Raw genomic sequence first — 22,820 nt, 5'->3', positions numbered from 1 at the left:
GCCACACACTTACCTGTACTGCCTTCCCATATCTTGCTCTGCTACCACGTGGCGAGAGTAATTCTGAGATTACAATCCTAGAGGTCCCACTTTTTAACTAGCTCCTTAAATCTCTTTGCATGATCCCATCTCCCTTCCTATGGTACCAACATAGACCAAGACCTCTGGCTGCTCCTCCTCTCTCAGAATGCCCTGTGCCCATTCAGAGACATCCTTGACCATGGCACCCAGACAGCCTTGCAACCATTTTAATGAAATGACAGTTATGTACTGTACAAAATCACCAGGGGTTTAAACAGGAAGGAGCAAAGAGGTTTGAGTAGCATAGGGTGCCAAAACTGCGAAACATTTATTTCTTATTCTGTACAAAAGACATGGAGAATCCCTTTCTTGAAATACTATAATGGTAAATCCATTACCTGAGTGTTGGGTTAATCAAGAACTCGATGACATACACTTAGAATGAGAGGGAAAAAGTTTAACAGGAAACAGAGCAACCTTCTCACCTTCATGGTGGTCATTATATGGAAAGAGCTAGAGGTAGAAATGGTTGATATAGACTCCTTAAATATATCTAAAAAGCACTCAAGACCATAAGACATTGGAACAGAATTAGGCTATTCCGCCCATTGAGTCTCCTCCACCATTTCATCATGACTGATCCATTTCCCTCTCAACCACAATGTCCTGCCTTCTCCCCATAATCTTCCATGCTCTAACTAATCAAGAACCTTTTAACCTCTGCCTTCAATGGGCCCAGTGACCCAGTCTCCATAGCTGCCTGTGACAACAAATTCCACAGATTCACCACCCCCTGACTAAAGAAATTCCTCGTCTCTGTTCTAAATGGACGTCCCTTTATTTTGAGGCTATGCCCTCTGCTCCCACCAAAGGAAACACCTTCCTCACATTCACTCAATCTAGGCCTTTCAACATTCAATAGGTTTCAATGAGATCCACCGCAACCCCACACACACACACACACACACACACACACACACACACACACACACACACACACACACACACACACACACACACCCCTATTCTTCTAAATTCCAGTGTGGACAAACCCAGAGCCTTCAATCACTGGGCACGATAACCCTTTCATTCCTGGAATCATTCTCGTGAACATCCTCTGAACCCTCTCCAATGCTAGCAGATCCTTTCTTAGATAAGGGGTCTAAAACTCCTCACAATACACCAAGAGAGACATCACCAATGCCTTTTACACACTCAGCATTACATCCTTGCTTTAATATTCTAATCCTCTTGAAATGAATGCTATCATTGCATTTGTCTTCCTCACCCCCAATTCAACCTGCAAATTAACCTTCAGGGAATCCTGCATAAGGACTCCCAAATCCCCTTTCACCTTGGATTTTTGAATTTTCTCCCCATTTAGAAAATAGTCAATGCTTTTATTCTTTCCACCAAAGTGCAAGACCAGATAATTCCCAACACTGTATTTAGTAATATTTACATCAATTGCTGTCAATTCTAAGTGGATATTTTATACAAGGACATATTGTATATTGTACTGCAAAATTACACTTTAGTCTGTTGAAGTTATATACAAAAGCCAGACTGAATCTTCAACAACTTGCATCTTTGTGCATCTAAATTATGGGCCAAACATTAAGAGTGCTTAGCCAATATTTAATTTACTCAAGGTGAACAGTTGGTACCTGTTAAATTTGAAAACTTACAACTAGCTTGAAACAATCACTTTATCCACACAGTGCAAATCACGAGATCTTTTAATATAAATTTTGCTTTAATATTAATTTTTGTCTTCTTCATTAGCATGTCAGTAGATAAGAGCAAATTTTAAATTTCCAGACATTCGATTTCCAAAAATTAAGTGTTGCAGAGAAATTTTTGAATTTCTCATTAAGTATGAACACTTTTCAAATAAAAGCTTGATACCTTTGTAAGTATATTGCCCAGTACATGATTAAACAAAGATAACAAGCAGGTGCTAAAGATTAATGAGTTGAATGAGCAGTTAAGGGCAGTGCCTTTAAGGGTCACCGCCGTGGCCGGAAGCCTGGCGGGAGAAAAGGAATCCCAGTCTGGCTGAACTGCAGAGGGATGAGGCCTCCTCCACCCAGCATCTTGTAGGCGAACATGCAGTCGCTAGAAAATAAAATTGACAATCTCAGGGCAAGGTTGCTGCATCAGAGGCAGATCTCAATTGTTTACTGTACCAAGACTTGGCTATCTGTGGACAGACAGGAAGGATTTACAATTTCAGGATGGATCAGACTGTGAACTCGTGTAAGGAAAAGGGTGGCAGCATCAATTACCTTTGGTGTACCAACCTGGCAGTTATATCAAACTCATGTTCCCCTGACTTGGAACACCTATCTGATTGCAGTTTATATACCACCAGTGGCCGGCTATAAGAAATCACTTGCGACACTGCACGATATCATCTGTAGACAAGAAACAACCAATCACAACACATTTCAAATTGGAGTCACTGTCTTCAACCAGGCCTGTATGAAGAAAACCCTGCCCGGTTATCACCAGCATATAGCCTGTAGCACCAGAGGTCCCAACATACTAAACCACTGGTACACTAGGATCAGGAATGCCTATCAGTCCTTTCCGAGGCCTCATTTTGTCAAATCGGACCACTTGGCTGTCCTCCCACTACCTACATACAGATAGAGACGAAAGAGCAAGGTTCAAGAGATCAAGACGACTAAAAGGTGGTTGCAGGAGGCAGAGGAACGGTTACAGGATTGCCTTGAGCCAGTGGACTGGACGTGTTCAAGCACTCCTCTGAGGATCTGCATGACTACACCAGGACTGTAGCAGACTTTATTAAAACTGCCGTGGATGACTGTTTCCCCATGAAATTGTTCGGAGTTTCCCCCAATCAGAAGCCCTGAATGAACCATGAAATCCGAAATTTGCTGAGGGCCAGGTCAGAGGCATTCAAGTCTGGAAATCAACAATGCTGCAAGAGTGCAGGTATGATCTTTGGAAGCCACCTCATGGCTGAAGTAGATATTCTGTACTATTCCAGAATTGGCAAGGGATGCTCAACACCTGTGGCAGGATGTGAAGTAGTTCATTTTGGTGGGTCAAATATGATGGCAGAATATAGTATTAATGATAAGACTCTTGGCAGTGTGGAGGATCAGAGGGGTCTTGGAGTCCGAGTCCATAGGACACTAAAAGCTGCTACGCAGGTTGACTCTGTGGTTAAGAAGGCATACACTGTATTGGCCTTCATCAATCATGGGATTGAGTTTAGGAGCTGGGAGGTAATGTTACAGCTGTATAGGACCCTGGTCAGACCCCACTTGGAGTACTGTGCTCAGTTCTGGTCGTCTCTCTACAGGAGAGATGTGAAAGCCAAAGACAGGGTGCAGATGAGATTTACAAGGATGTTGCCTGGATTGTGAAGAATGCCTTATGAAAACAGGTTGAATGAACTTGGCCTTTTCTCCTTGGAGCGATGGAGGATGAGAGGTGACCTGATAGAGGTGTACAAGATGATTGAGGCATTGATCATGTGGATAGTCAGAGGCTTTTTGCCCCAGGGCTAAAATGGCTAGCACGAGAGAGCACAGATTTAAGGTGTTTGTTAGTAGGTACAGAGGAGATGTCAGAGGTAAGTTTTTTTTTTACGCAGAGAGTGGTGAGGGCGTGGAATAGGCTGCTGGCAACAGTGGTGGAGGCGGATACAATAGGGTCTTTTAAGAGACTCCTGGATAGGTACATGGAGCTTAGAAAACTAGAGGCCTATGGGTAACCTGAGGCAATTTCTAAGGCAAGGACATGTTTGTTGGCCTAGATTCCTGTATTGTGCTGTAGGTTTTCTATGTTTCTATGAATGCCATAACCTCCTATAAAGTTAAATCGAGTAACATAGCAGACAGCAAAGCTTTGCTTCCAGATGAACCCAGTGCTCACTTTGACTGACAGAACATGGAGAAACCAGCGCACACCTTTGGGTCTTAGTATCTGAAGATGACATGCAGGCTGCCTTCAAAAGGGTGAATCCAAGGAAAGCATCTGGTCCGGACAGGGTGCCTGTCCAAGTGCTGAAGACCTGTGCTGATATATTTGGGGATATCTTCAGCCTCTCGCTTTGGCACTGTGTGGTTCCCAACTGTTTCAAGCAGGCTTCAATCATACCAGTGTTCAAGAAGAGCGTGGTAACCTGCCTGAAGGACCATCGTCCAGTTGCACTTGCATCCACAGTCACGCAGTGTTTTGAGAGGCTAGTGATGAAACATATCAACTCTTGTCTGAGTGATGATGTGGATCTGCCTACCAGAGTAATTGGTCCACAGCAGATGTCATCCCATTGGCCCTTTACACCCCTGGAACATCTGGACAGCAAAGATGCATACAAATGGATGCTTTTTATCAATTACAGCTCGGCATTTAATACCATCATCCCCTCAAAACTAATCAGTAAGCTTCAAGATCTGGACTTGAAAACTTCAAAACCTCCTTGTACAACTGGATCCTGGATTTCCTCATTTGCCCAGTCAGTTTGGATTGGCAAAAACATCTCCTCCGCAATCTCCACCAGCACAAGTGCACCAAACTCTTCTTAGGCACTGGTATGATTGAAGCCTGCTCTACTCACTTTGTACCTATGACTGTATGGCTAAGCACAGCTCCAACACTATATTTGAGTTTACTGATAACACCACTGTTGTGGGCCGTATCAAAGGGGTGATGAATCAGCACACAGAAGGAATATTGAAAATTTGGCTGAGTGGTGTCAGAACAACAACATCTCACTCAATGTCAGCAAGACCAAGGAACTGATTGTAGACTTCAGGAGTAGGAAACCAGAGGTCCAGGAGCCAGCCCTCATTGGAGGATCAGAGGTGGAGAGGGGCAGTAACTTTAAATTCCTGAATGTTACTATATTAGAGGGCCTGTCCTGGACCCATCAAATAAATGTAATTGCGAAGAAAGCATGACAGTGCCTCTACTTCCTTAGGAGTCTGCAGAGATGCAGCATGACATCAAAAACATTGACAAACTTCTGTAGAGGTACAGTGGAGAGTATTGGCTGGCTACATCAAGGCCTGGGAAGGGAATACCAATGCCCTTGAATGGAAAATCCTACAAAAAGTAGTGGATTCAGACCTGTACATCACAGGTAAAGCCTTCCCAATCACTGAGCACGTCTACATGAAACGCTGTTATAGGAAAGCAGCATCTGCCATCAAAGATCCTTCCCACACAGGCCAGGCTCTTTTCCCACTGCTGCAATCAGGGAGGTGGTACAAGGGCCTCAGGACTCGCACCACCAGGTTCATGAACAGTTACTACCCCTCACCCATCAGGCTCACGAGCAGTTACTACCCCTCAACCATCAGACTCACGAACAGTTACTACCCCTCACCCATCAGGTTCACGAACAGTTACTACCCCTCACCCATCAGGCTCACGAACAGTTACTACCCCTCACCCATCAGGTTCACGAACAGTTACTACCCCTCACCCATCAGGCTCACCAACAGTTACTACCCCTCAACCATCAGGCTCACAAACAGTTACTACCCCTCAACCATCAGACTCACGAACAGTTACTACCCCTCACCCATCAGGTTCACGAACAGTTACTACCCCTCACCCATCAGGCTCACGAACAGTTACTACCCCTCACCCATCAGGTTCACGAACAGTTACTACCCCTCACCCATCAGGCTCACCAACAGTTACTACCCCTCAACCATCAGGCTCACAAACAGTTACTACCCCTCAATCATCAGACTCACGAACAGTTACTACCCCTCACCCACCAGGTTCACGAACAGTTACTACCCCTCACCCACCAGGTTCACGAGCAGTTACTACCCCTCACCCACCAGGCTCATGAACAGTTACTACCCCTCACCCACCAGGTTCATGAACAGTTACTACCCCTCACCCATCAGGTTCACGAACAGTTACTACCCCTCACCCATCAGGCTCACGAACAGTTACTACCCCTCACCCATCAGGTTCACGAACAGTTACTACCCCTCACCCATCAGGCTCACCAACAGTTACTACCCCTCAACCATCAGGCTCACGAACAGTTACTACCCCTCAATCATCAGACTCACGAGCAGTTACTACCCCTCACCCATCAGGCTCACGAACAGTTACTACCCCTCACCCATCAGGTTCACGAGCAGTTACTACCCCTCACCCACCAGGCTCACGAACAGTTACTACCCCTCAACCATCAGGCTCACGAACAGTTACTACCCCTCAATCATCAGACTCACGAACAGTTACTACCCCTCACCCACCAGGTTCACGAGCAGTTACTACCCCTCACCCACCAGGTTCACGAACAGTTACTACCCCTCACCCACCAGGTTCACGAGCAGTTACTACCCCTCACCCACCAGGCTCATGAACAGTTACTACCCCTCACCCACCAGGCTCATGAACAGTTACTACCCCTCACCCACCAGGTTCATGAACAGTTACTACCCCTCACCCACCAGGCTCATGAACAGTTACTACCCCTCACCCACCAGGTTCATGAACAAGAGGATAACTACACTCATCTATTGATATGTTCTCACAACCAATGATCCTCACTTTAAGGACTTTTCATCTTGTTATTTCCATGCTCTCATTATTTATTGCTATTCACATTTGCACAGTTTGTTGTCTTCTATGCTCTGCTTGATCTTTCATTGATCTTGTTATAGTTCTATATATTCTATAGATTTGCTGAGTATTCCCGCAGGAAAAATCAAGAAAGAATCTCACGGTTGTATGTGGTATCGTATATGTACTCTGATAATAAGATATTCTTTGAACTTTGAATGAACTAAACTGATTATCTGAAACAGAACCAGGTGTAGAAGGAATCAAACGCGGCCAAGTACAACCAAACTAAAAGGTGAGGTTGCGGCAGATGTGACAATTTAACCTTCAAATCATCAGTTCTTACAGCATGGTGACAGTGAGCATAGCAACAAGACTCAAGGTGGTCACCAGCAAGGTCTCTCCAAGCAGAAATTCCATAGCAGCCAGGACTTCCAAGCTGTTCTGTCGAAGCTCTTCTGAAGAAGCACAAAGAAATGGGCAAAGCTGAGGGCCAAAAACAGAGTGATCAGCCACAGAAATTGAGTGCAGCAGATGAAAGATACAAAGTTACATCCCTTCTAAATTGGGAGAAGTCCAGAATTGCGATCAGCTCTGAACTCACCGAAACCACCGGAACCCAAATACACCCCTTTACGGGCCAAAGTCTTACCGGAAGTAGTGTTCATGGAAGAGGTCCTACCAACGTGGAAACAAAGTCAAGAGACACACAGACTGGGGTTCTGAACAATGGCAGCAAGTGCTCTGCACTGATGAGTCAAAATTTGAAGTTTTTGGCTCAAACAGGAGGCAGTTTGTCCGTAGAAGAGCTGGAGAATGCTTTGTGGATGAGTGTCTGCAGCCAACAGTGAACACCTGAGTTTTCTTCAGGTTTGAGGCTGCATTTCTGCAAAAGCACTGGGTGATGTCATCAGAATTAATGCGATCATCAATGCTGAGGAATACAAGCAGATCCTCATCCATCAGGGAGGCATCTGGTCAGTCGCAACTTCATTCTGCAGCAGGACAATGACCCCAAACACATGGCCAAGGTCCTAAAGAGTTATCTTCAGCAAAAAGAACAAGCAGTTCTACAAAAGATGGTCTGGCCTCCACAGAGCCCTGATCTCAACATCATTGATGCTGTCGGAGATTACCTGGGGAAACAGACGCAAGTAAAACTGCCTAAAGTCTGAAGAACTGTGGCAAGTTCTCCAAGATGCTTGGAACAACCTACCAACCAATTTTCTTAGAAAACTGCATGACTGTGTATCTATGAGAATTGATGCAGTTTTAAAGGCAAAGGGTGGTCACGCCAAATATTAAGTTTAGTTTTTAAGTTCACTGCTCTTTATAGTAAATTTTTTGATATTTAGGTTTTCATTTCATTTTTGAAGGCATCTTCGCATTACAGATTTTTTACATGTGCTTGAGCCTTTACACAATACTGTAGATACAAGATTATTTTGTTCTGTAATAAACAGGATATACCTGGTCAGTTTTCCAGAAAAATCAGGTAGGTGTCAGTGTCATAATAATAATGGAACGGCCTGGCAGGAGGCATAATTCTATGGTGATATCTGAACCCACAGTACTGTACATCAACTTACAAATATGTACACCTAGCTACACAAGAGGAAATGTTCAAAATAATGTCCAAGACAACCACATGGCATCCAAACATATGCAAAAACAAAAAAGATATCCATTTTCATCCTAAATTCATTTGTGTGCATAATCCTTCCAAACATAGCAAAGGTGTTTCATAAATAAATAGTTGAACCAATAGTCATTTTTACCGCTGAGTCATTTATCTATGTTAGCTCGAACTGGTCCACAAGAATAAATGGATAGATGTACTTACTCAATATATGAGTTGGATATTTTTTGTTCTCCTTTTGTAATGAATTACCCAATCACAACTGAGTTTTATTTACACATACACACCACTTGTGCGAGCACAAGTGCCTGAACATATGGCTAGTGGTAGTGATAGAGGGTGATGCATTTGGGACATTTAAGACACTCCAAGGTAGGCATACAGATGAAAGAAAAATGGAGGCATATGGGCTAAATAGGAGGAAGAGTTAGATTGATTAAGGCGTATGTTTATTTAGTTTGGCACAACGCAATAGGCCAAATGGCCCATGCTATGCTGCACTGTTCTAAATTCTATGTAATAGTGTCACTAGTTTGTTCTCCTTAGGAACTTTGTCTTTTCATTCTCAATGGTATTGCTTCCACTCACTTCAAGCCATCTAGCCCACATTTCCTTCTTTTAACAAAAACTCAATTAGTCTCACTCAAGACTTATCCGTAGTCTGGAAATTTCCACCGTACCATACAAAAGAAAAAATAACCTCAAATATTCAAATACTTAATAAAATCATTGGGACAGGTTTATGGAAAGGAAAAGTTCAGGCTGTGGTAGTTAATAGGTCACACCTGATATCACACAGTTAACCACTCCCATATGGATGGAGTTCACGTACCGTACAGGCAGAGTCATTAATAAACTTCAGTTGAAGCTCCTGCAAGGCTCATGTTTGTTGTCTTTTTGTACTCTTCCTCAATATCAAACACAACATGGTGTTAGAAGTGTATGATCATTTATGAATTCATGCTATGGACTAAGTGAGATCCCCAACGAGAAAGGGTGTTTTTGTTCGCATATTTCTCAGAAAAATATCTGCTCACATATATCTATGAAAAATATCTGTCTACACTAGTATGCTAGTTTGATTGCACCGTGGAAAATGAGCTGAGAACTGGCAAGAGCTGCCAGGCGATGCCTTCAAGCTACACCCAAAAGTGGATTCACTGTAATAACCTGTGGGCTACTAGCCTGGGGAAGTGCACAGAGACACAAACACAACAGAGAAGAAAGTCAAACTCTCAGGGAGAGAAAAGATTACTTTTGTAGTCCAAATAAATAAAATAATAAGCAAACAAACAGGAAAATAGAGCAAATACCTTCAGTACCTACATCTACTTACTTAATAAAGCCCTCCCCCACCCCCGAAGACATTTGATTTCTCTAAAGCAGGGGACTTTGAAAGATGGCTCAGATCTTTGAGACATCTCACAGGCCTCAGAAGAGCATCAAGTAAGCACACTGATATACTACACGGGTGACAAAGCAGATGACATAGCGGTGGCTTATGAATGACAGATGCTCAGAAAAACGTACAAAGCAGTGCAAAACAAATTCAAAAACTATTTCACAGGAAAGCAAAATGTGATACATGTGGGGGCAAAGTTCAACTCCCGAAAACAGGAGCCAGATGAAAGAGTAAATAACTTCCTCACAGCATTGTATATCCTGTCAGACAACTGTGCACATGGAAATCTGAGAGATGAGCTAATTAGAGACAGGATTGTTGTCAGGCTACTAGACTCCAAATTGTCAGAGAGATTTCTGTTGCAGGCAAATCTCACATAAGAGAAAGCTATTAGTATGGTCATCAGCAACAGGTAGAACTCAGATACAAAAAATGATGCGGAGGTAAAGCTAGAAGCTGTACAAAAACAGAAAAGGTGCAGTTAGAAAGTCTATAAAAAGAGGTGACAGTAGAGCTCAACTCAAACAAAATTGACAAGCAAAACAGAGAGCAGGCAAAATGTCCAAGTACAGGATATGCCACAAGTTGCCATTCTACATCATGGAGCTCTGACCAGCAAAACAAGTGAAATTCCACCAGTGCAATAGAGTTGGCCATTATAAAAGCCAGTGACACTCAGAAACAGTTCTTCAGGAGATCAAAGAAGACCATGATTCAGACAAGGAGAGTGCTTTCCATGGGGTTCTAGATTCAAATAACAAGGCTGGTATACTATGATTCAGTTGCAAACTGAGGCAGTGACGTTCAAAGCAAACACTGGGTCAGATGTCTGTTCACAAAACTGGTGAAGAAAACAGGCATTGCGCTAAACCCGATGAAGAAAGTGCTCACGGGCCAGGGAAACGCAAGCTGAGTGTGAAAGGAATGTTTGCTACTTTCATCCATTAAAATGAGAAACAGTTAAAAGAGGATTGTTCAAGATCACTTCTCACCACTACTGGGACAACACGCCATTGAAAAGCTGAACCTCATTGCAAGATTGGTTTCCCTGAACAATGTTCACCGGCAGAAGTACCTGGAGTTGTTCACAGGCCTGGGGGTACTGAACAAAGAGTACGTCATCCTACTGATGTCCGCAGTGAGGCGGACCACCAGTCCCGTTGATGAACAAAGCCAAAGTTGAAAGTTAGAGCATGAAGTTGATTGACTTCATAACTAGAGTGGATGGACCTACTGACTAGTGTGCAGTCATTGTTCCTGTACCCAGGCCAGGTGGTACACTGAGGATCCGTGTTGAATTAACAAAATTGAATAATGCAGTGAAGTAGGAGAAGTTTATTCTTCCCTCTGATGAGCACATATTGGGTATGCTGGGTGGAACAAAGTTCTTCACCAAGCTAGATACAAACTCAGGGCTCTGGCAGATCCATTTAGCTCCTGATTCACAGAAGCTCACAAACTTTATCGTACCATATGGACACTATGCCTTCAAGAGACTCCCTTTTGGCATCTCATTGGCCCCTGAACACTTTTGGATGAGGATGAACCAAATTTCGGAGGGACTGGAAGGAATAGTCTGCCACATGGACAATATGCTCATCATTGGAGGAACATGACAAAAGAGTGGAAGCTGCCTTGGAGAATCTGAAACAGGCTGGAATCAACCTGAACAAAAAGAAATGTGAATTTTCATAGATGGAGGTGAGGCTCTTACACCATCAACTGTCTTTTGAGGGAGTGCAACCAGATTCAGACAAATTCCCAGGGGTTTGGAACATGAAACAACCAACGAATGTATCAGAGATCTGCAGTTTCCTTGGCATGGTAAACCAGTTGGGAAAGTTTATTTCAAATTGGGCAGAGAAAACAAAGCTACTATGTGACCTCCTCTCCCAGAGAAATGTTTGGGCCTGGGACATACCACAGGAGAATTCATTCTCATCACTTAAAGCAGAGCTTATCTCACCACCGTCATTGGTGTTCTTTGGTCGGAAGAAACCAAGGTCTCAGCAGATGTCTCTTCCTTTGGCCAAGGAGCAGTACTCATGCAAAACTACAACAGTGTATGGAATCCAGTGGTGCGTGCATCAAGAGCACCGACTCCTGCAGAACAGCATTACACCCAAATTGAAAAGGAGATGCTGGCTCTTGTGTGGGATTGTGAACACTTCAGCTGCTTCTTGTTAGGCACTAAATTCCTCCTTGAAGCAGATCACAGGCCGCTTGTCAGACTCCTCAGCTCGAAACACTTGGATAACTTACCTAGACGTCTGCATAGATTCAGAATTAGGCTTATGCAATACTTTTATGACATTGAACATATGCCCAGCAAATCTTTCACAACAGCAGACACTCTGTCGAGAATGTCATGCAGACATAAGCAGATGGGAGCCTGCAATGCCCTCTTTAAAGATACCAACAACTACTTAGCTCAGGTACATGAAAGCTTTCCTGCATCACAGAGTAAACTGGACGAAGTTCACACTTTTAATTGAAAAGGGACCAAATAAGCAGCAAAGTCATGCAATACTCCAAGCACGGATGGCCAGCTGTTCCAAAAGGAGCTCACAAACTCGGACCTTACTGGCTCGTAAGAGACACGCTCACCATTCCTGATGGTTTGCCGCTAAAGGGCAGTCAAATCCACCAAGGACAGCAAGGCATCGAAAAATGCCACCTAAAAGCGAGGCAATCCATGTGGTGGCTTGGTCTGAGCACACAGCTGGGAGATTATGTAAAGTAATGTGAAGCCTTCGGAAAACTACACAAAAATCATGCTGAACCTCTATCCTACAGTACTCCCAGACTTTCCACGGCAAATTGCAGGCACAGACATTCGAGCTAAAAAGAGACAAGTATCTTCTCACTGTAGGTTACTACTTATGGAATATTGAGGAGTCTAAGCTGTCCTCTACATCCTCAGCAGCAGTTATATAGAAATATTGAGAAGTTAGGGGATTGAGAAGCTTCTAAAAACCAACAGAAGGCAACTAAAAAAAGTTATTAAGAAGGAAAAGATGGAATACGAAAGTAAGCTGGCCAATAATATTAAAGAGGATACCAAACGTCTCTTCAGATATATAAAGTGTGAAAGAGAGGTGAGAGTGGATATTGGACTGCCGGAAAACAGTGCAAAAGAGAGTAATGGGGACGAGGAAATGGCAGATGAATTTTGCATCAGTCTTCACTGTGGAAGACACTAGCAGTGTGGTGGAAGTTCCAGAGTGTCAGGGGTCAGGAAGTGCATGAAGTTGCCATACTTGGGAGAAGGATCTTGGGAAACTGTAAGGTCTAAAGGTAGATACTGTAAGTCACCTGGGCCCAGATGGTGTACACCCCAGAGTTCTGACAGGGGTGGCTGAAGAGATTGTGGAGGTATTAGTAATGATCTTTCAAAAATCAGTAGATTCTGGAATGTTCTGGAAGACTGCAAAGTTGCAAATGTCACTCCACTCTTCAAGAAGGGAGAGAAACAGAAGAAAGGAAATTATAGACCAGTTAGTCTGACCTTAGTGGTTGGGAAGATGTTGGAGCCCATTGTTAAGGATGTGGTTTCAGGGTACTTGGAGACACATGATATAATAGGCTGTAGTTAGCAAGGTTAACCTGATGAGCCAAATGGCTTAATTCTGCTCCTATATCTTACGGTCTTAATAGGCTATTCCTATATCACACAGTTAGCCATTCCTACATGGGAGGAGTTCACATACTGTACAAGCAGAATTATCAATAAAGTTCAGTTGAAGATCCCACATGGCTGGCTTCCTGCACTCTCTCTCAATATCAAACACAACAGTTCAGAGGGACACAAGCCAAACTCGGACAAAAGGGAGTAGCTTAGAGAGGAATCTGGGTCAACATGGATCAGTAGGGCTGAAGGGCCTGTTTGCATGTTGTATGATTCTATGACCCGGCTAAAAAGGGAGGAGGGCAAACATGATGTGGTGAGCCAACTGACTAAGCACCAGGGATTCCAAAGAGTCAGACAGCAGATTATCAGAGTATTCTTGTGCTATAACTCAGAATCTCCAATTTAAGAACCTCCAATCACAGATCATGGTTAGAAGGCTTGCTGCTATCTCCTTATGATCAGTAACCTGGGTTTGATCCCAAGCTGCTCCGTTTGGAGTTTGCATGTTCTCCCCGTGACTGTATGGGTTTCCTCCGGATTCCTCCCACATCCCGGGTTGGTAAGTGAATTACTCATTGAATTGAAGAGCCTTTTCCCATAATATATGATTGTATGGCTCCAGTATGCTTTCTAAGGTGGGCAAATACTGAATCTAACGGACTGACTATCCAGATATTTTACAACGCAAGATTGTGGAGCATTTTGCACCCAACTTCTGATAACTATCAGAGGACATGGGAGTGGGTGGTCAAAGTCAAAGTAAATTTATTATCAAAGTACATGTTGCCATTTAATTTTCTTGCAGACATTTACAGCAAAACAAAGAAATACAATGGAATTTATGAGAAACTACATATATATGTTTAATAAGAGGGATCTCGCAGAATTTCTACATTTCAAAGTACTACTTGACTATGTCTGTAATTTCATGTTTTTCATAGTTTTCTAAACTTCAAGCAATCACATTGTAAACTAATGGGAAATAGAAGGTTGCAAAAGTTTAATAAATTTCTTTTTATTATTGACCTAGATCTTACAGGGAAAACTAAATATCTGCTAAACCTAAAGATGTCTTCCTGAAATTGAAGTCTGCAAGAAGAGGTGGGGAGTGAGTGGCAACTTGTATATCGCTAGGGCTATAAACAAGCAATAATGGAATGGCAGAGCAGACTCGATGGGCCGAATGGCTTAACTCTATGCCTACGTCATAAGCCTTATGAGAATAGGATGTGTGGACTAGGCCTTTTCTCCTAGGAGTGACGGAGGATGAGGGGTGACTTGATAAAGGTGTACAAGATAATCAGAGGCATTAATTGCATGGATAGTCAGAGACATTTCCCCAGGGCCAAAATGGCTAGCACGAGAGGGCATAGTTTTAAGGTGTTTGGAAGCAGGTACAGAGAAGATGTCAGGAGTAAGTTTTTTTTTTACACAGAGAGAGGTGAGTGTGTGGAATGAGCTGCCGGCAGCGGTGGTGGAGGCGGAAACGATAGGGTCTTTTAAGAGACTCCTGGATGGGTACATGGAGCTTAGAAAAATAGATGGCTATGGGTAAGCCTAGGTAGTTCTAAGGTAGGGACATGTTCAGCACAGCTTTGTGGGCCAAAGGGCCTGTATTGTGCTGTAGGTTTTCTATGTTTCTATATGGCTTTGTAAACAAAGACCGACAAACAACTAATGTGCAAATGAAACCAAACCGTGTCATTAAAAATAATGAAATAATACTGAGAACTAGCGTCATTGACTCCATGAAAGTGAGTCAGTAGGTAGCAGAATCAGTTTGGAGCTCATCAACGTTTAATCAGCACTCACAGCCAGAATGCTCCTCCTCTGCCATTCCAACGCAGGTTACACTTGGGCCAAACCAAACCTTTTGAACCCAGAAGCAAGATAATTAGTGACCCTGTTTCCCTGTTTTGTGATGGCTTCCTAATTCCAAACCACACTGGAGTAAGAAAAGAAATGATTGTAGCGGGAAGATCAATCCCAAAACAAAGTTTTAAATAGCAGGCCAATGCGTAAAACAAGGAGGTAGGAGAGGAAGGATGATTTAATAAATGTAAAATATCTTCTGATTTAGGAATCATAACACTGATCATTAATAAACTAACATTGACAACTTGATCTACACTTATAAATCTGAACATTGATTTCTCCCCTCCCCTTTCTTTCTTTTTCCATTCCCAATTCTGGTTACCCTCTTACCCCTTCTCTTCTTGCCTCCTTCTGGTTCCCTTCCTCCTCTTTCTTCCATGGTAGGTTGTCCTCTCCTGTCAGATTCCTTCTTCTTCAGCCCTTTACCTCTTCCATCTATCGCCTTCCAGTTTCTTACTTCAACCCACCCACTTTCACCTCACTTCATCTCACCTTATCACCTGCCAGCTTGTACTCCTTCCCCTCTCCCACCTACTTATTCCAGCTTCTTCACCCTTCCTTTCCAGTCCTGATGAAAGGTCTCGGCACAAAATGTCAATTGTTTGTTGATGTTCCCTGACATAGATGCTGAGTTCCTCCAGCATTTTGGGTGTGTTGCTTTAGATTTCCAGTATCTGCAGAATCTCTTAAGTCTATTGATGTTTATCCGATGTGCCAATTGATTTATAGAACTGTTCATTTCAAAGTCACAAAGTCCCAACAACTTGGTCCATGGAGAATCCTGCATAAAGGAGTTAACGCTGTACTGCAGTGCTCCAGGCTGTTAATCGGAGTTCAGGCACCACGTGTTTCTATAAAGAAACCAATCCTCTTAAAATAAGCTGCCCTTGGTTTCAAGCTTAAAGTCTGCTGTATATTGCAGATAAAGATAATTAACAGAACTAAACAGTTGAAGACAAATGTTAAAAAGAGAAAAGAATTAGAGATCCCTTGAGAGTTACAGAATCGTCAATGACATACTGAAGCACCATCAATAACTCACTCTGAGACGTAAAGGCGAGATATCGGCTTTTATTGGCTGGAAGAAGGAACAAGCAGTGAGTGACCACCATACTACATCCTGGAGACTGAGAGGCTGGGCTCAGGCCTCAATCGCCCTTACACAGGGGTCCGTGGGAGGAGCCACAGGAGCAGCCAGCAGGGGGGCGTGTCCAGACAGGTACACGCAGCCCACCACACATAGTGACCACTGAACATTACACAAAACCTGTCAGGTAAAGTTTGCTCTGTAATAGAATCTAATGTCAAAAGGAGACAGAAATTTCATTTGCTAAATGTATTTATTTAAAGTGACATCAACTTGTACCTCATCTTGCTGGCCAGGTAATTGTAGTTACTGGTGTACTCCTAGCAAATCAGAGGAGAGCTCTAATTAGTTAGATACAGTATTTCAGATCAAACTGTCTCAGTTATGGAATGGTATCACAGCATCCACTTTAGCCCTGGTGTTTTCACTGTGACCGCTCCTTACTGGCTATTAGTTTATATCCCAGAGTTTCCCAAGAACAGAAAACTATCTCTACTACAGCTGTGTTCCGGAGTAAATGAGAGGAGGGACACAGAGGGCAGCTAGCTCCCTGTACCTCTGTAAAGGGTAAATGAGAGTAGTAATGCAGAAGGCAGCCAGCTCCCTGTACCGTTGTAAAGAGCTTTCAAATGTGGTTGAAAAATAACAGACAACAAAATGTATCTTTAAATTGCAGTACTGATACGAAATCTATTCATTCAAACACTTCGAAGTATTTCTATAATAAAGACCAAAGTAGTGAGATTTTATACAAGTAAAATAATTATCCAGGAGGGTTTAATCAACAATTTACTCAAAGGATTCCAACAAAACTCTAATTAACAAGATATGACCAAGGCAGTTTCCAACTAACTTGAACTGCCATCGTAAAAACAGATCAAATTTGAAAATGCTTGTGATATCCCTATAGGTTTATTTGGAAGATTGCTCCACAGTGAAAATTTATACAATTGCTCAGATGCACTAGAATGTTTGTAACACTTTACAATTACAACATAGAAACAAAACAGCACAGTACAGGCCCTTCAGCCCATGATGTTGTGCTGATCTTTTACCTACTCTAAGATAAATTCACCCTTCCCTCCTACATAACTCTCCATCCTTGTAGCACCCACATGCCTATCTAAGAGTTTCTTAAAAGCCCCTCATGCATCTGCCTCTACCATCATCCTCGGTAGGGCGTTCCACCACATTCTGTGTAAAGAACTTACCTCTGATAATCTCCCCCCCCCCCCCCCCCAACTATACTTTCCTCCAATCACCTTAAAATTATGCCCTCAATATTAGCTTTTTCCATCCTGGGAAAAAGTCTCTGGCCATCCACTCGATCTACACTCAGTGACCACCTAATTAGATAAATTATACACCTGCTCGCTAATGCAAATATCTAATTATGTGGCAGCAACTCAATGCATAAAAGTATGCAAACATGGTCAAGAGGTTCAGTTATTATTCAGAGCAAACAGCGAAGCAAGCCCCTTCAGGAAGGGCAAGTCGTGGGAACACAAACCAACCCTCAGAGGGGTCAGAAGCGGAGAGAGTGATCAATTTCAAATTCCTGGGTGTCAAGATCTCTGAGAATCTAACCTGGTCCCAACATATCAATGCAGCTATAAAGGAGGCAAGGCAGTGGCTATATTTCATTTAAAGTTTGAAGAGAGTTGGTTTGTCACCTAAAACACTCAAAAACTTCTATAAATGTACCGCTTCTAACAGGCCGCATCACTGTCTGGTAAGGGGTGGAGAGGTGGGATTGTGGTACTACTGCACAGGACCGAAAGGAGATGCAGAAAGTTGTAAAATTAATCAGCTCCATCTTGGTTTCTAGCCTCCATAGTATCCAAGACATCCCTCAAAGAGCAGTGCCTCAGAAAGGCAGCGTCCACCATTAAGGACCCCCACCACCCAGGACATGCCCTCTTCTCATTGTTACTATCAAGAAGGGGGTACAGAAGCCTGAAGGCATACACTCAGTGATTCTACAACATCATCTTCCCCTCTGGCATCCAATTCCTAAATGGACATTGAACCCATGTGCACTACCTCACTTTTTTTTAAAAAGTATATATTATTTGTGTTTTGCACTATTTTTAATCTATTTAATATATAAATATACTTATTTTTTCTCTTTCGATATTATCTGTACTGCATTGAACTGCTGCTGCTGTTGACAAATAAACCCGATTCTGATTCGGAATGGGGAAGTAATGTGTCCCAAGTGACTTCGACCGTGGAATGACAGGGTGGTTTGAGCATCTCCTGGGATTTTCATTCACAATGGTCTCTCAGATTTACAGGGAATGGTGAGGAAAATAAAAATCATCCAGTGAGTGGCAGTTCTGTGGGCAAAGACATTTTGTTAATGAAAGAAATGAGAGGAGAATGGCCGGTGGTTCAAGCTGACATTAACTCAAACAACCAGGTGTTACAAGGTGTAGACGAGCATCTCTGAATGCCTTGTACCTTGAAGTCAAAGGACTACAGCAACAGAAGACCACATATACTCAGTGGCCACTTTATTAGGTACCTCCTGTAATCAAGTGACCACTGCGTATATGCCTATTATCTTCTACACCTCTATCAAATCGCCTCTCACCCTCCTTTACCATAATTACTTCTGCACTGACATCAGTCTGTGAAAAACATCTATCAATCCAAAAGGAATCTATTAAAATTACATAAAGAATAGCATCTATTTACTTGATGTATTTAACAATAATATTGTTACACTACTTGTGCAATGAGTTTTTTTTTAAACTAGCAAAATACCTACCGTAAAATTGTTTCCTGGTATCATTTGCAAGTTGGACAGCAAGTGTTAAACCGATTCCGGACGAGCATCCAGTGATCAGCACAACCTTTTGCCCAGCGCTTGCCATTGTTACTCCAGCTGCGGGGAGAGAGAATAACGAGGAGTTTGTAGACTCAGACAAAGCTCATCAGTCACATTGCCACAGCGAGCTGTTAATAAATATGCAGGCATTGTGTAATCTACCAGGCTAAGATTTGTGCAGTCTTAACATTAGCTAATGCTGCTTAATCTTAAACAGAAATTAAAAATACAGCAACTTTCACAACCACAGAATATCCCAAAAAAATATTATGTCATACTCACAGCTTTTGAGGTGTAGTCAAGGTTGTACCATTATAAACACAGCAGATGACATACATACAGAACATTTCCATAAAGGTTCAATAGTAAAGCCATGGAATTCTAGTATGGAGGTACTGAGTGAAGACTCCCCCCCCCCCGCCCCCCCAAGGACTCTGGAACTCCGTACCATTCTCCAGATGAGTGTCATAGAATCTCTTTCATCTACTAATTGTCTTCAAGTTCTACTCAAATTATCCCTCCTCAGGTAGTGCCGAACAGACTGAATGTGTCATGTGTTGAGCCTAATAGAGATTAGTTGTTAACCCTATTACAGGATGCTTATCCTGACTCACATATGCAAAGACTACTTCCAAGCTGCAGTTTGATTGTACTCTGAAAAGGGGAATAAGATGGGAATCATGAAGAAGCTGTGATCAATGTTCCCTCTAAGGTGTACGTGCACACATCTTTTGCTACTTGCGCACAAAGGAACTTAAACTGCGCACAAAGGGTTGTCACCCTCTAATTTGTTGGCACGTTGAGTATATTTCATGATTGAACACAACCACATTTCCTTTTCCAGTTGACAGCGTGGAGTTTGCAATGATTTGTCTGCAGATTTTAGAATTGGCTTATTTATACTGTTTTTATTCAGTGCACACATATTGTCACTGGGCAAAAAAATTTGCACAGCACAAGATTTTTGCGCACACTGGACATTACAAATTAAAGGGAACATTGGGATTTATTAAGGAATCAATTAGATTATTCAACCACTGGTGACCACCCAAGAGACCCATTTCAGTCAGGTGACACTAAATTAACTCACCATCATTCCCATCGATCCAACTATGTTAAGCCTTTGTTGCAATAAATGATTTGTATTGCCTGTGAGTGGGATGTGTGGAGATTCATACTGTTTAATTGGATCAGTCTTGGCAATAATTGGCCAGCAAATGCAGTTGTGTATAGAAGAGTGGCTTGGAGGGTAAAGAGTAGTTGAGTTGTTTGTCTATATGGAGGGACAGAGCCTCAAGATCCAGGGGAGTAGGTTTAGGATGGAGATGAGGAGGAACTGCTTTTCCCAGAGAGTGGTGAATCTGTGGAATTCTCTGCCCAGTGAAGCAGTGGAGGCTGCCTCAGTAAATATATTTAAGACAAGGTTGGATAGATTTTTGCATAGTAGGGGAATTAAGGGTTATGGGGTGGGGGGGGGGGGAGAGCAGGTAAGTGGGGATGAGTCCTCTGTCACATCAGCCATGAACTTTTTGAATGGCAAAGCAGGCTCAACAGGCCAGACAGCCTACTCCTGCCCCTATTATGTTCTTATGTTAATTTGTAGTTGGAAGTATTTGGCATGATGTGAATTGAAATTATTAGCTTTCCTAATACTTAAAACCAATTTGAAGACCACGGATATCTTCTCAGAAAAGTAAAAGTAAGTCTTGGCCCTCTGGGAATCTCATCTGTTAACCTGACAAATATTTTCTCTCAGAACCTTGCTGTTCACTTATGGATTTAATGTGTGTGGGGGTACATTGTGTTCTAGTGTCGGAGTGAGATTGTTCATTCTGCATCCCAGTGCCCTTTGTGTTATGGAGCTGGCCATTCGTGCACTTTTCACTTTTGATTTGAGTTAGTTTGCTTGAAGAGGTCCTCTCCACTGCTCCAGCTCAACCAATCTTAGGACTTGATTTCCCTCATCCAGCTATGGTAATTCAGCTCTTGGCCCCTCATTGTGGTTAACTGGAGTTCCAATGATTCACAACTCTCATTTTGTTTCTCCTTCCGAGTCCTGATCAGAAGTTTAAAACCCAACTTGGGCTGTTCAACCAGAGCAAATAATCTCTTGGTACCTCTTGTCAATCCAGCAAGATTAAGGTGCAAGCCTTTGGGTCCCATTTCTTTAGGTAGATGGTGATTTCCCTACCTTCACCCCTTGGCTGAACCTTAAGATTCATGCCAACACATGCAGCGATCGTCACCACAGTGTGATATCAGATAGGCATTTGACAATTTGTTGTAAGTGAATTCTCAGTCAATACACAATCCTCTGACCCTCTAATTGTCATTCCCTCTTTCCATGCAAGGCAGTAAACTATCAAACTAACCAGGACACTATTCCTCTCCTCCGAATGAGGGCCAGTTGTTATTATATGCCTAATGAATGGAATGTGATTGGAGAAGGAGATTTAGTTTCTGGTCCTCTTTCCCTTTGGACCAGCTTGCATAGTCAACCTTCACCAAACCACCTTAGTGACTTCATTTACGCTGAAGCCCTTTTCAATAACCACTCACATACCTACAACTACTGCTTGGTTGTAATGAAGTCACAGATTCAAGGATGACCTCTACACTGCTGTTACCAAACTCCCATTCACTAAAGGTGAACTTTTGAACTCCCATTCTACCATATCATCACTCTTGCACTTTATTTACCAGAACTGCACATTCTCTGCAACAACACCACGTTCAGCATTTTCTCATTTTACTACCTCAATGCATGTAAGCAATGATACTTGTTCTCTGCAGATGGTGAAAAGCCATTGGAATTGGGAGCTGAACCTGATCACACTAGGACAGAAGTTGTTCGTGTGTCTGGTAGTATTTGTAACTTTCAGATGCTAGCTAATGAAACAAAAACGTCCAACCCAAGTGATTCCTTCCCAACAACTGACAACACTTGGACAACGGGCATCCAAGTCAGCTTGCTAGCTTATCTGCCAAAGCAAAGGCATTCTCACCTGTCCTGTCTTGAAGACAGTGATACAAGGTGCTAGCTCTTTAACCTGCTCGCAGTCTGTTTAGTAAATCCAGGCAACTCTGTAGTCAATCATGACGCCCCGATGCTTTGGGTAGTGCCGTGGTTTTTCGCGCCTCACAAATGAGCAGGAGACGCAGAAGATTCTTCAAGAAGGGTTAAACTTTAATTTGCAAATCAAAGCTGAGACAGTCAGTGAGCGAGTCGCTGATTGCCCACCGATCCCCGGACACAGCATTTTTTATATCAATCTCCTGGTCCAGTTTCACACGTACCACACGTATGTCCCATTGACTTAATCATGTTCTAATCTACATCGCTTAGCTACCTCTCACCAACACACCATTGTCTTCTACATTCTTAAGATTTCATTCTCCTACTAAATTGGGTACATGCATAGCAAATAGCAAGTTCAAACTACATAATCTACATCAAGGCTGACTACATAGTTTTGGTTACACAGCAAAGAAGTTCAAAGCAAAACATCTCTTAGCTACCTCTCATTACCACACCATTGTCTTCTACATTCAATTGGATACATGCATAGCAAATAGCAAACTTCAAAGCTGACTACATCTCTCAGCTACCTCTCATTAACATATATTAACACACCATTGTCTTCTACATTCCCAGCATTTCATCTTGGGTACATGCATAGCAAACTGACTACATAGTTTTGGTTACACAGCAAGTAATACAAGTTTTATACTCCATAATATTTTTATCCTCCAATAGTAGCA

General features: G+C 42.7%; 1 protein-coding gene across 1 annotated transcript in view; it reads right to left on the bottom strand.

The window, feature by feature from the left end:
• The window catches only part of LOC132405856 (retinol dehydrogenase 8-like), a 54,365-nt gene extending 35,261 nt beyond the window's left edge, over nucleotides 1-19,104 (bottom strand). The window contains exon 1 of the mRNA XM_059990850.1: nucleotides 18,999-19,104. Coding sequence (XP_059846833.1) covers nucleotides 18,999-19,104 — 106 coding nt within the window. The remainder of the gene's footprint in view (nucleotides 1-18,998) is intronic.
• Nucleotides 19,105-22,820: the final 3,716 nt, after the last annotated feature.

Source organism: Hypanus sabinus, chromosome 16 (assembly GCF_030144855.1).
Source record: "Hypanus sabinus isolate sHypSab1 chromosome 16, sHypSab1.hap1, whole genome shotgun sequence".
Lineage (NCBI taxonomy): Eukaryota > Metazoa > Chordata > Chondrichthyes > Myliobatiformes > Dasyatidae > Hypanus > Hypanus sabinus.
The sequence above is the reverse complement of the archived record's forward strand: the minus strand, read 5'-3'. Positions and strand labels throughout refer to the sequence as shown.